General features: G+C 36.5%; 1 protein-coding gene across 1 annotated transcript in view; it reads right to left on the bottom strand.

Moving 5' to 3' along the window:
• The window catches only part of cdc73 (cell division cycle 73, Paf1/RNA polymerase II complex component, homolog (S. cerevisiae)), a 333,940-nt gene extending 322,710 nt beyond the window's left edge, over positions 1-11,230 (bottom strand). The window contains exon 1 of the mRNA XM_028811023.2: positions 11,069-11,230. Coding sequence (XP_028666856.1) covers positions 11,069-11,199 — 131 coding nt within the window. The 5' untranslated portion in view covers positions 11,200-11,230. The remainder of the gene's footprint in view (positions 1-11,068) is intronic.
• Positions 11,231-13,013: the final 1,783 nt, after the last annotated feature.

The raw sequence follows: 13,013 nt of genomic DNA, 5'->3' as shown, positions 1-13,013 counted from the left end.
CTCACCAGGACCGACGTTGCCTACCCCTGGTCTAGCAATATTAATCCATATTAGTTAAGCAGATTAATATCTTAATATTTAGAAATCTTCAGTTTCTTTTATACCCTGATCAGAGACCATGTGCTCTGCTGAGGAGAATCAGCCAAACAGCATGATGCATGAAAGTTGGTGGTCTGTGCTTCATACATTTTAGAAAAGTGAAAGCCAAAAATTGCTACTATAATTAATTTCCTCATATTGTATAAAAGGGCTGAAAACATCTTCATACAAAACTAATATAGTCTTGGGTGTTCTTTACATCATGCCACACTACTCTTCAAGTTTCAGACTTCAGGAGATAAACAAAACAGCTATAATAAGCAAGCAGTAGTCATTACAGCCATAAAATCTGCAGATACTTTAAGGTAACTGTTAGCCTCTTGGAAGCTTCTCTAATGAGCTTTACTCTTTTTTGAGGGACATTCCTATCTTTTGCTCACATTTTAAAAGGAAAACTCCACTCAAAGATGATACTTTGCTACTTGCTTTATGTTGCATATAGTGCTGATCAAGAAAAAAAAATACATTTTTTTTCCATGGAAAACAGACATAGTTTCTAAAAGAATGGACTTCAATCAGATGAAGAACACCTAACATTTAATTATAACAACTGTCCATGAAAAACTCACATAATCCATGTGTCATTTTCCCAGCCATCACTACAAACAACATGGGGTAAGTAAGTAAAGAATTATTTCTGAGTGTAATATTCCCTTCATGAAGGTTTTCACAAACAGCCCAGTATACATAACAATTTTGAAACTCTTTGTCACCCCTCTTGTGATCTGTACCAGTAAGATCCAGTATCTCTTTTTTTTTTTCTTTAAGGCTGCCATGATTTATCAGCAAAATTTACTAATTGACTACTTTTAGTAGAACTGTATATCCTTAATCAAATAGTTCTCCCTGTCCTGCCCCTACAATGTGTATCGGCATGCTACAACTCTCTGTACCATATTTTTAGTAGGTTAGCCATGGTGGCAGCTCCATCATATTCAGTAGAATATGGTGTCTACCAATTTTCATGGCAAAATTCTTCTTTGTGTGGGACTATTTCATTAGAAAATATGACATAATGATAATGATACAGTTATCACTGTGTAAAACAAGATCATGTTCCACACCAACACTACCTCAAAATCATAACACCTGAAGAGAAAGCACACTGGAAGCATAACACAGGAGAAGTCAACAGTGCCATAAGTAACCTACTTAGACTTACTTAACTTTTCGATAATAGCTCTTTAAAGTGTTATGATGGTGGTTAACTTGAGAAATTCATGCTAGTGACTAGTGTTGGGACAAACATTATAACCACATTATGTCTTCATACAGAACAGAGTACTGTCCTACATGTAATGCAGGACAGGAACATCCCAAAATTTTTAATTAGTAGGAACTAAAAAAAAACCCATAGTTGGTTAATAAAGAGTTGAAAAAGAAACTGCAAAGGAAAAACAGCTATATTGGGCATATAAGACTAATAACCATCAGGAAGGACATTAGGGAAACTAAAATGTAGTTAGAGGGAAATATTCTAGATAAGGTGAAAGATGACCCAAACAGATTCTTTCAGTATTTTAGTAGTAAAAGAACAGTCAAGAAGGAGGGGAAGTGCATCAGGAATGGTAAAGTGGAATTAAAATGTACAGACGTTAAAACAGCAGATGCTCTAAACTTGCATTTTTTTACGTTTTCACATATGAGGAAGTGACTAACCTTACAATAGTAACAGGTTCTACAAGAGAGATGCTGTGTGATTTGGAAACTGTAGAGGGAGAAGTACTACACAGATTTAACAGGATGAAATTCATCAGAACCAGATAATATTTATCCTTGAGTTCCTAAGGAGGATAGAGGAGTACATACCTGTATATAAACCCTTGACACATATGTTTAGGAAGTCACAGTACACTGGGGAAATTCCAAAGGACTGAAAAATGGCAAATATTATCTCATTATATAAAAAGGGTGATGGTGAAGGTCCTAACAACTACAGGCCAGTAAGCTTAATGTACATTACAGCTAAGTTAATGGAAGGAATTAAGGATAAGATTGAGCAACAAATGGCAAGAACAGCAGTTTTACTAAATAGTCGGCGTAGGTTTAGAATAGGAAGGTCGTGTTTTACTAACATGGAGCAATTCGATGAGGAAGCAACAAAAGAATATGATTAAAGCCATTTCTCTTTCAAAACAAAGTGCAAAGCTGAAGCAACATTTGACAGAGCAAAAATTATCATATTTTTTGCTCCACAAGACGCACCTGACCATTAGATGCACCTAGGTTTAGAGGAGGAAAACAAGAAAAAAAATATTCTGAACCAAATGTAAATTCAACAGCGGTATTAAGAAACATCATCACTGTCATTAACAAATAAGGAGAGACTAAGGTTCAAGCACTCTGCTAGTTTTATGGAAACCCCAAGAACTCCTCATCGCTAGTGTCAGAATTTATGAAGCTCAGTTGCTCACAATCACTTTGCAGGAGCACGTACCTATCATCACGCACGTTTGGACCAATGCTCCCTGAAGTTATATCGCCAGTCTAGTCCTATCTATATTTGTAATGCCACAAAGCCCTTCATCTCGTGTTTTGTTGTGGGTTTCCAGTTTGAAAAACGAGAATGCGGTGCAAGCCCAGCCCTCGATTCAAAAAATTGCTCTGCATACCTGTTTGTCTCGTCTGACAGTAGCTGAAAGGCAGCTTCAGGAAAGAACAGCCTGAAGTAGTCCAGCTGCTGGTAATCTGTCGAGTCCAACAGCAAGCCATACTGTCTTGTGAAGTCCGGTAGCCAGTTTGGCTCCCACGGATCAATGTCTAGGTATTCCTCCCACCCGAACCTTGCCATAGGTGCACGAATGCACTCAGCTGGGGCAGCATCGGCTGGTGTCCCGATCAGCTGATGCCAGTTCTTCACTCTCTTGTTCGATCTCCTGATCACTCTCAACAAAAGTCCCACTCAGTGATAATGCGCAAAACATTTGTTTTCTGCACTCGCTTCGCTCCCTTGTGAGATGTCAATGCCATCTTGCCATTGTTTACATTTGTTTACATTTCACAACTCACGCACACGCAAGGATTAGATGCTGAGTCAATGAGTCTAACATTCCTCTAAGCACAGAGGGAATGCCTGTAACGTAACAGTGAGTTTTGTCGCCCTTTACCCCTGGATGTCGACTTTTGTCAGGTAATACATATCATGGTCTGTGACGCAATATTTGCTCCATAAGACGCACAGACATTTCCAACCTTCTTTTGGGGAAAAAAGTGTGTCTTATGGTGAGAAAAATATGGTAACTGTTACTGAAAAGTTTAACTTTTAATTATTTAATGGTCTGCAGTTGCAAAAGTATAGAATATTGTTTTTTTTACCTCAGTCTTTTCTTTAAGAGATACGAGTTGCCCATCCCCAGAGTCTTTCAATTGGAATCATTTATACTTTACAAATTTTACTATAAGCCACTTTCTGCCAAATATACCTAGCAGTTATATTCATGAGCTCTATGAATAACATCTACCTCAATTTAGGATGGATTGTTTCAGCATACATTTAAAATTAATAAGAGTGGATCCACTCTAACAATGACGCCTAAAACAATTCAAAAGCCTAATAATCTGATCTTGTTTCCAGTTGGATTAGTGATAAAGTTATGTTAATAAATCCATTATTATTCAAATTAATCACTTTATACTTTCAGCTTTTTTTACATAAATATTTTTAAAGAAAGAGTGTTGATTTGTCTGTCTTCTTGTTGGGTGTTAGTTGGTTTTTTTTTTTTTTTGTTTGTTTGTTTTTTTTTAATATCCTTGTTTCCAAATTCTTCTTATCAAACTATTAAAAAAAAATTGAAATGCAGTACACATTCCTATCACTGTGAGATATTTGGACAAAACTAGTCATATTATGGTTTATGCTCCTACTGTAACCAATGAATAGCTAAGGTAATTCAGCAGGAATATGACATTTTATGTTGGGCTGATCAGAACCAATTCAGCTGATTTTCAATGAAGGAAAATTACCTTTGGACATGACCAGTTAAATCTAAACAGAATTTCAGCCCACATCAGACAGTGCATGCACACATACGAGTATGGATCCAAGATATTTACAGTATTGTTCTTTTCTGAAAAATTGTCAATCTGGTTTTTATATAAATAATGCTGATTACAAGAAGTCAGTAAAAATGAAAAAAAACTAAAAGAATTTGTCCTATTTGTCTTTATATTAACAAAAGGTGAAACTAACATGGCTTTGTAGATTTATGAGATCTATTTAAATTTGCTTTATATATGTTATTAAAACATAAGCTTGCAAGTTAAATCAGCAAACAGTAATATTTCATTCAAAATAATATATTTTTTGTTTTTTTTTTGTTTTTTTTTTTAACTTCAATACAGTTATTTTACTTGCTTCTATCTCTATACTAAGCCTCAGTATTCTTTAGTGTATTACAACCTTAACAAGTAGATTTTTTAGGTACGCTTTCCTTACATCACTCAAATTTCACAACTAATCAGCACTCCCAATTTTACTAGTAAGTGAAAAGAGCTTTGCAAAAAGCTACTAAAAATAGCCTGAGTATCTCTCACAAGTTACAGTATGTGGAAAGTCATTATTATCTTAAGTCAAAGTAGGACTATGACTGGTCTGATTTTGCCTGTTTTAACTGACCATAGACCCCAAGGTTGTTTACTTTCTCCAGGGATGCTGACTGGAGTTTTTCTTTCCCACTCCTGCACTATCAACTGGCCGTTGTTCAACAGCGTAAATAATGCACAAACAGTGTTAGGTTCCATTTATATAAATCAGTTTGGAACTAGTTTCATTTCCTGTCTGTTTAAATAAATCTGTGCCTTTATGTATGAGGGTTGTTTTGATAAATTCTGTAAATTTCTATGAGATGGCACCAAAATTCATTTAGTGATGTCACAGCTAACAAGGGTCACTCTTCAAACTACGTCAGGCCAGAAGCAACACGTTGTTTACGTTCTACAGATGCTTGAAGCAAGCATTTGTTGCACAGCCAAGGCTGGTGTGCAAAAAAGCACTCTTTCACCAAGACAATGTGCAGTTCCAGAAATCAACCATCTCAATGGCAAAACTGCATGAATTAGTCTTCAAACTGATTCCTCATCCACCCTATTCTACAGACTTGGTCCTGTGCAACTTCTTCCCATTCACAAACTTGGAAAATTGGCTCAGTGGAATTGTCAATGCATACTTTGCAGACTTTCAGAAAACCTATTTTTCCAACGGGATGAATAAATTGGAAACATGCTGAACCAATAGTATCAACTTTTCTCAAAAAACGGTTAGGGTTAGCATTTTTACCATACTTATCCAACTACCATTGTAATTAGCAATTTGTAACATTTGTAATTGCATTTATCTGTGAACTTATTACAGAGCTCTGAGCCTGCACTCAGTAAAGAGCACAATAAAAAATAAACTGAATTTAATTAAGTCATCGGTATAATTATGGTTGACTCAAATGACTGGCTGGACAGCAAAACGTGTGAAAACAACGAGTGGACAGAAGCAACCAAAATTTATTTTTCTTATTTATAATAGAAACTTTGAAGCACAAGTTAGTCGAATCTTTAAAAGCAGTCATTCCTAACCCGTCCTAATTAAACCCCTTGAGTGGATATGCCTTTTTAGAATGCAGACAAAACACAAAAAATGTTTCACAACAAAAGCATTGATTACATCTTGCCTGAAGAAGGGGCCTGAGTTGCCTCGAAAGCTTGCATATTGTAATCTTTTTAGTCAGCCAAAAAAATGTGTCATTTTGCTTGACTTCTCACTACAACAGAAGCATCAATTCTTAGTAGCACACCTATACTTTTTTACTACAAGACAGTTTTTAGTTATTCAAATACTGTCATGCAGCACATCAAGCCAATGTGGTACTGCAGCATTTTTTCAACAATATTCTTTAAAGCACAAATGAAGGAATCTTCGAAATGCCACAATAAGGAAAAAAAAGATAATGTCAGTGATGGATTCAAAACATTCTTAATCGGATGTGTTAATATAATGATCACCAGAATGAGCTGTGCACGTTTTTTTTCCCCCAAATAGCCAGTTACCACAACCTAGTAGTTCTAAAAGACTCCAAATAAAAAAGAAAATGAATATTTAAAAGAACAACAACAAAAGCACAATATGAGTTTCAAACAACCAGACTAAATGAAAGATTCGAAAAATCGATTAAGAACCAAATTCATACACTCAAAAAATCACTTTGTGGTCTATTTCTTCCTGTTACAGACTATTGTGGAACAAACATGGGACACACCGAGTGCCAAGACAAAATAAAAAAAAAAAAAGACACAAGTTGTACAAATATACTGAGCAAATTTAATACTACAAATAATCACATTTAATTAATCTCTTTTATAATAATAAATAATAATTCTTTGCATTTATATAGCACTTTTCTCACTACTCAAAGCGCTCAACAATTGCAGGTTAAGGGCCTTGCTCAAGGGCCAAACTGAGCAGAGTCTCTTTTGACATTTACGGGATTCGAACCGGCAACCTTCCAATTGCCAGTTCAGATCCCTAGCCTCAGAGCCACAAGAAACTCGCTTTCTGATGCATACGCTTTAATGATTATTATTAAGTCAAGAGACCATTAAGTTCTACTGGCTGTACAATGTCATACCATGTCAGTGTTACCTTTAAGATACAAGCACACAAATTGCATTTTAACATAATACCACCTGTTCAGCTTTGTAGAACATTTTCCTTCCTATGGACAACTTTTAAGTCAACATTATTATCCAAAGTAACTTAAAAGTGGTACGTGCAAAAGGAAAATTTGTCCATAATCCAGGAGCACTGTAACATTATGTGACACAATCAGGTTGAGGAAAAAAATGACCAGTGAAAACTGAAATGGCAACCATGTGGATTCTATCAATTAAGCCACTGTGCTAAACTAAACATAAAATGGTAAAATACAAAAGTCAAATGAATACCAATGCAGCCTTCATTCATTTCAAACCACTTTTTTTTCAGATTAAGTTTTAGATAAGGCAGAGCCTATCTCAGTTGAATTGAGTGCTAGCCAAAAACCAAACAAAGGCAAGACCACAATCTTTAACAGGTCACATACATGCCCATACCAACCTTCATTCATACAAGGTGAATCTGTCAAGCTAACAGTATTGCTCTACACTGTAGGAACAAAAATTGAGACAAAAAACTGTGGCAAAATGCAAATTAATGACTAAACACACACCAGCTAGGGATGCATCAATCGATCTGCCACCAAACTAAATCGGCCGATTTTCACTAAATTGGTGATTGCTAAATTGACCAATCACAAAAGCCAATCATTTCAGTCCCTGCTTTAAATTTTACGGTAATTTAGTTGCAGTGCTCCTTTACACAGCGTTTTAACGTAGTTGAGCCAAAGAGCAGCGCTGAGGCTTGTTTTAACAAAGCAGACTTTTCCCTCTAGTAGAGAGCGAGAGGTGAATGGAATATTTACCTTTACACTAAAGTGAGAAGAGTAATAGACTCAACTAAGAAAACATAATCGGAGGAGTCCAAGTTGTCCACCTGTGCAGTTAGACAAACAGTAAGAAAAATCTCCTTTAATGAATTCAGACCTCTTTAGTTTCAGTTTGGACTGTGTGCTTGTTTTAAGTGCATCTGCTTAAATTTTTATTTGGAAAACAAATTCGATAAAGTAGAATTTGAAATTGCTGCTTAGTAAACAATAGGCTTGATAGTTTAACAGAAAATGTATCTTTTCCTTATAAACCTGTTAAGCATGTTAGTCTTATGGACTTATGAACATTTGATACATTTGCGCCTTTTTTAAAGATTTGTACTGTGTTGACTATTTGTTGCTGTGTGTTATAAAGCATGTTTTGGTAAGAAACAAGTACTACATAATTAAAATGGTAATCCATATTTATGAATGTCTAGGCGACGCACAAAAAACAAAAAAAAACACCTGTATAAATATAGTAAATGTATATTTTAACAGCAAAAAAGCTGTAATGCAATTAATGATTTAAAATGATAAAAACCTATAACCTGCATGTATATTTTTGAGTGTTTAATTCAATTGATTATGTGGAAAAAAATATATATATGTATATATATGAGAGCAAGAGAAATGGTGAAAACTACAGTACTTTTTTAAAATTAAGCTTTGCTTCAGTTAGGTACATTACAGAAAAAAATTAAACAATATGACAGCTTGTAATTAATGAGAACCACTTTATTTCCTTTTATTCCATATGCATTATGCATACATATTTCATTAGTATGTACTTTAAGGAAAGATTTTTTTATATTACTATGTTTTGGTCACTGAACAATATTCCTACAGAATATCAACAGTTAACACCTATGTTCTACAGTTAATTATAAAACATACACTTTAATATAGGACATAAGGCTTCTATGCATCTGGTTATGCAGGAGTTTGGTGTAAAAGATTTTTATAAAGGGAAATATATATTTATCAGAACCGGCTTTTTGTATCAGTATGTTGCTGCTGGAGAATGTGAATTTCCCCTTGGGATTAATAAAGTATCTATTTATCTATCAAGTGACATGAAATTGGTGATCCATATCTGCCTTAAAAAGCCTAAACAGAGCATCCCTAACACAAGCCAAAAGACCAACTAGGATTCAAGAGCTGAGCCACCAATCATTAACACTCTTGCAGAATTCTGGCTACTCTCTCTGTCCTTTTTTTTTTTTTTTTTTGATGACTTACTTAGACTCCATGCAATGCAAAAATAAAAATTCTACATGTTAAACACAAAATGTCATTTGCTAAACATATTTTTGTTTCCTTTTCACTTCTTGCATTTCTTGCCAGTATATTTTCCAAATATCTGAAGTGGTCCAAGTCTTCCAGGATGTACTCTCCAATTTTTATTATTACTAGTTTCACTGTTGCGCTTCACAGTAGATTGGTCGGATAGAAGACTTACTACGAAACTGTATATAAACCAGTCAACAAAAAAATACACTATACTGACTAACAGAGGCAGGTCAAAACAGGATTAGGTAATAGAATGGGATATTCCCATTAAACATCCTATGTGGGGAGAATATTTAAAGAAGCACTAACAAACAGGATGTCAGGGATGAAAGTCAGAAGAAAATAAGATTTGCAGATAATAAAGCAATAACACCAAGTAATGAAGATAGACTACAAAAACTAATGAACAAATCAGATTACAAATGAAAGTATGGAATGAAGAGCAATAAAAAGGAAACAAAAGTAATTTTCAAAACAAAGGAATGAATACAGTTTTATTGACAGTTTTTGAGAAACAAGAGCTAGTATGTTCAGATGGACTCCTACCTCTTCTCAGACTATATCTCAGCACAGGTGCTCTTCAAGGCTCTGTACTATCCCCCTAATTTCTATTTCTAGTACAACAATAACTGTAGGTTCACTGACCCTTGAGTAAAAATCATTAAGTATGTCAATGACAGCACCATTACCATCATGGTCTAATTACTAATGTAAATGAGACAGCATACAGAAAGGAGGGGATTTGTCTTTTGTCTTGGTGTGCTACAAATATCCTGGTACTCAATACCACCAAGACAGTGGAAATGGGAATTGACTTTCAAAATCTGCTGACAGAACCTCTCCCTCTGGAAACTAATGATTCTACAGTCAATATGGCAGACTCCTTTATATTTTTGGCCACAACTATCACAACCACTCTCAGGCATTAACACCACTTAAACCACTAAGAGGGCTCAACAGCAGGTGTACTTTTTACATCAACTAAAGAAGGTAAACATTTCCCAGCCCGTCCTATTACAATTGTACAAAGGCATAAATGAAAGTTTGATCACATTCTCCATTGTTGTCTGGTTTGGTTCAGCAACGGTCCATTCCAAAAATGAGTGTTGCAAGGGCCGCTCAGAAAATAATTGTCTCTGCTCTTCCATCTGTTACAGACTTGTAGGCACCTTGAGTCAAAAACCATGTCAAATGGATCACCATGGACTCATCTCACCCATGTAATCACTTGTCCCAAAACCTCCCCTCTGATAAATGCTTTAGATCAATTAAACCTAATAGAAACATAAGCAGTTCCTTTTCCAGAGCCATAACTTTAACAAACCAGGAATATGGCTTGTCATCTTCACTTATTCATGTGTTCAGTCATATACTACATGAAGATGTGAGTGTGTATATACAACATATGTATAATATATGTACAGTATATGTGTACGATTTCACCTGTACTTCATTTGCACGGTTTACAGTGGATGTTGTTTACCCTATGTTATCTGTAATGTTTTGTGCTGTACAAGCACCTCCAAAGCTACCAAGCTAAAGACCTGTACTTTAAGTATTGGCGAATAAATCCGATTCAGAAAAATTCTGTTTAAATTAATGCCCCCAGCACCACTAGTGTGCACATAACAAATATATAGACCATGACAAGCACTATATTAAGGTCTTATACTAATTATTAGCACAATTTATAATAATGATTTTATCATATTATTTTGAGACGTCTGTGCAGCATCTGAACGGATGGGAACTTAAATTAAGATTTATAAACGAAACAATCTAAAAGACAATACAACATATTACTAGCTGTTAAGACTGATCTTCCCTTATGAAAAATCCTAAACACAACTCACACAAACCCCCTAACAGTTTAACAGCAACTGTCTCAAAAATGTAATAACCGGCCAAATATGCAAGACATAAAACAAATTCAAAAAGTCCTAAGCTGGAATCAAGAGTCTACATGCCATTTCGTAACATTACGCACATTCAGGATTAACCAATTACTAGCTTCACATAAGTTAAGACACCAAAACAGCATATGCCACTCTACAGCACACAGAATGTCAAGAATAAGAGTTCGTTCATCTCCACCTGGACGAAAGGCAGGAGCTCAGGTGCAACAACATGTCAACAACTCCTCGGACTACAAGAGTGGCAGCACTGAGGAGGTGAGAAAGTTTGTCTCGTTAAGAATAACAAAAGATGCACTTTAAAGGATCACTTACCCCCAGATAACGTAGTTGGTTTTAACATTTTTAGGCCAAGAAAATTCTCCAAAAATAACCTCATCTCCCTTAGCGACGACTTCTTTTTTCTGGAAGTTGTACTGACGCAGGACACTCAACACGTCCGCCATCTTCACTCGCTCTACACAGAGTGGAGCGCTCAAGACCCCACGAGAAGACGAGGCGATCGAAGCACTTGCAGGGCTGCCTTCTCGCGCGCCTGATTATAAAGTGCTATCATTATTTTTTTTTTCCCCAGCTCGTGTTGGTTCCGACACATGGGGTATTACAAATGCAGGCAGTGAATATGTTTGGAACCTCTGAGTTCGTATAGTTTCAGCTGGTGAATACTGCAATGGACTGGCATCCCGTCCGGTCCAATTCGTGACCTATTGGCTGTTAGACTAATGACTAGGCCAGAATAGCGAACCGCAAAGACTCCTTCTCCGTTTCATATTGTACGTTGCTATGTCTCATCTGGATCGATCAAACTTTACACACGATTAGAACAATGACATCTCGATCCCTCGTTTTCAATGAAATTCTAGCAGGCCAACATGGAAATGATAAGAAGTACGTCCACTTTTCGTATTCATTAACTAATTCGGTTTTAAGGCTAAAGAATATCAATCAGTTCATTCCAATTAAATTCCGAATATTTCGAGTCATCAGAGTATCGAAGACAAGTCAGGGACTGACCCCGAATGGAACACCGGTGTTCATCCCACTCGTGCGCTCGCCAACACGGGTCATTTGAGAATCACCAGTTAGCATAACCTGGAATGGTTTTGTGATTGAGAGGAACACGAGGAGAAGGCGAAAGCTCCCAGACAAAATTTCGAAATTAAGAATCTCGTACTGCAGATCGGCGGTGCTAATTGTAACCAAGGCATCCTCGAGTCACCGGTTTAGAAACACACTGCTTGAAAAATACAGCAAAGTCTCCTTTTCATTATGGAATCTAAACTATCGCATGAAATTCTTGAAAAATAACCGAATAGCATCGGAGGTTTAGTTACGTCTTAACATGCACTTTTTGACACTTTTCATTTTTCCTCTATTGTTCCGTTGTCCAGTTCTGTTTTATGTAAATACGTACGAATTGGGGTTAGTGAAGGCATCGCAAGGCAGGAATAAACATTGGCATCCCGTCAAGGGCTGGTTCACTTCTTGCTTTGGGCTTAATGCTGGACGAGCTGGTCCCACGATCCTGTAATGAAAGAAACAGGTTCAAAAATGTATGGATGTGTATCTTTAATTAATTTGTTTATATATTTATGTACTGCAGCAACAGCACAATAATACTACTACAAATAATAACAGTAAGGCACATTCTTAAACCCACTAAGTGCAGTTCTGGGCTGCAGCAGACAGAACAACATATAACAGCAGCAGTGCTTGAAGTGGGCCCGTACTCACCGAGACGCAGTACCAGCACCTCTTCCAATGTCAACATAGAGAACTGGTACCATTCCATAGCATATAAGTGGCAACCATCACCTTTTCAGGAATCTATCTGGGGATATCCCTCACAATTTTTGATAGAATGTTGATTTATCCCAGTGTTTGAAGCTTCACAGGACCTCCCACCACCACACACACACGCCACGACTCTTTAATTGAATGTCACTGTACTGTCATAAAAGGAGTACCACCAGTAATTTGGTTCCACCTCAAGCACTAAACAATTGGCACTGAAATGTTTCATCAGCCTGAGGCTCAGTCACCACCACTATAAGCTGGCATTCCAACATATAAATGAGCAGCTTCTGCGCCAGGCACAGGGGAGCCTTAAAAAATTAAGCAAGCTTGCCATAATCACACTATCTCCAACTAGTTGATAACAGTGAGCAGTCCTTTTAGAGATAGCAAGCTACCCAAGAGAGTGATCTAAAGTGCACTCGTCTCCAGTGCTACACTGGTGTCAGAAGCAGGGTAAGGAGAA

Source organism: Erpetoichthys calabaricus, chromosome 10 (assembly GCF_900747795.2).
Source record: "Erpetoichthys calabaricus chromosome 10, fErpCal1.3, whole genome shotgun sequence".
NCBI lineage: Eukaryota > Metazoa > Chordata > Cladistia > Polypteriformes > Polypteridae > Erpetoichthys > Erpetoichthys calabaricus.
The sequence above is the reverse complement of the archived record's forward strand: the minus strand, read 5'-3'. Positions and strand labels throughout refer to the sequence as shown.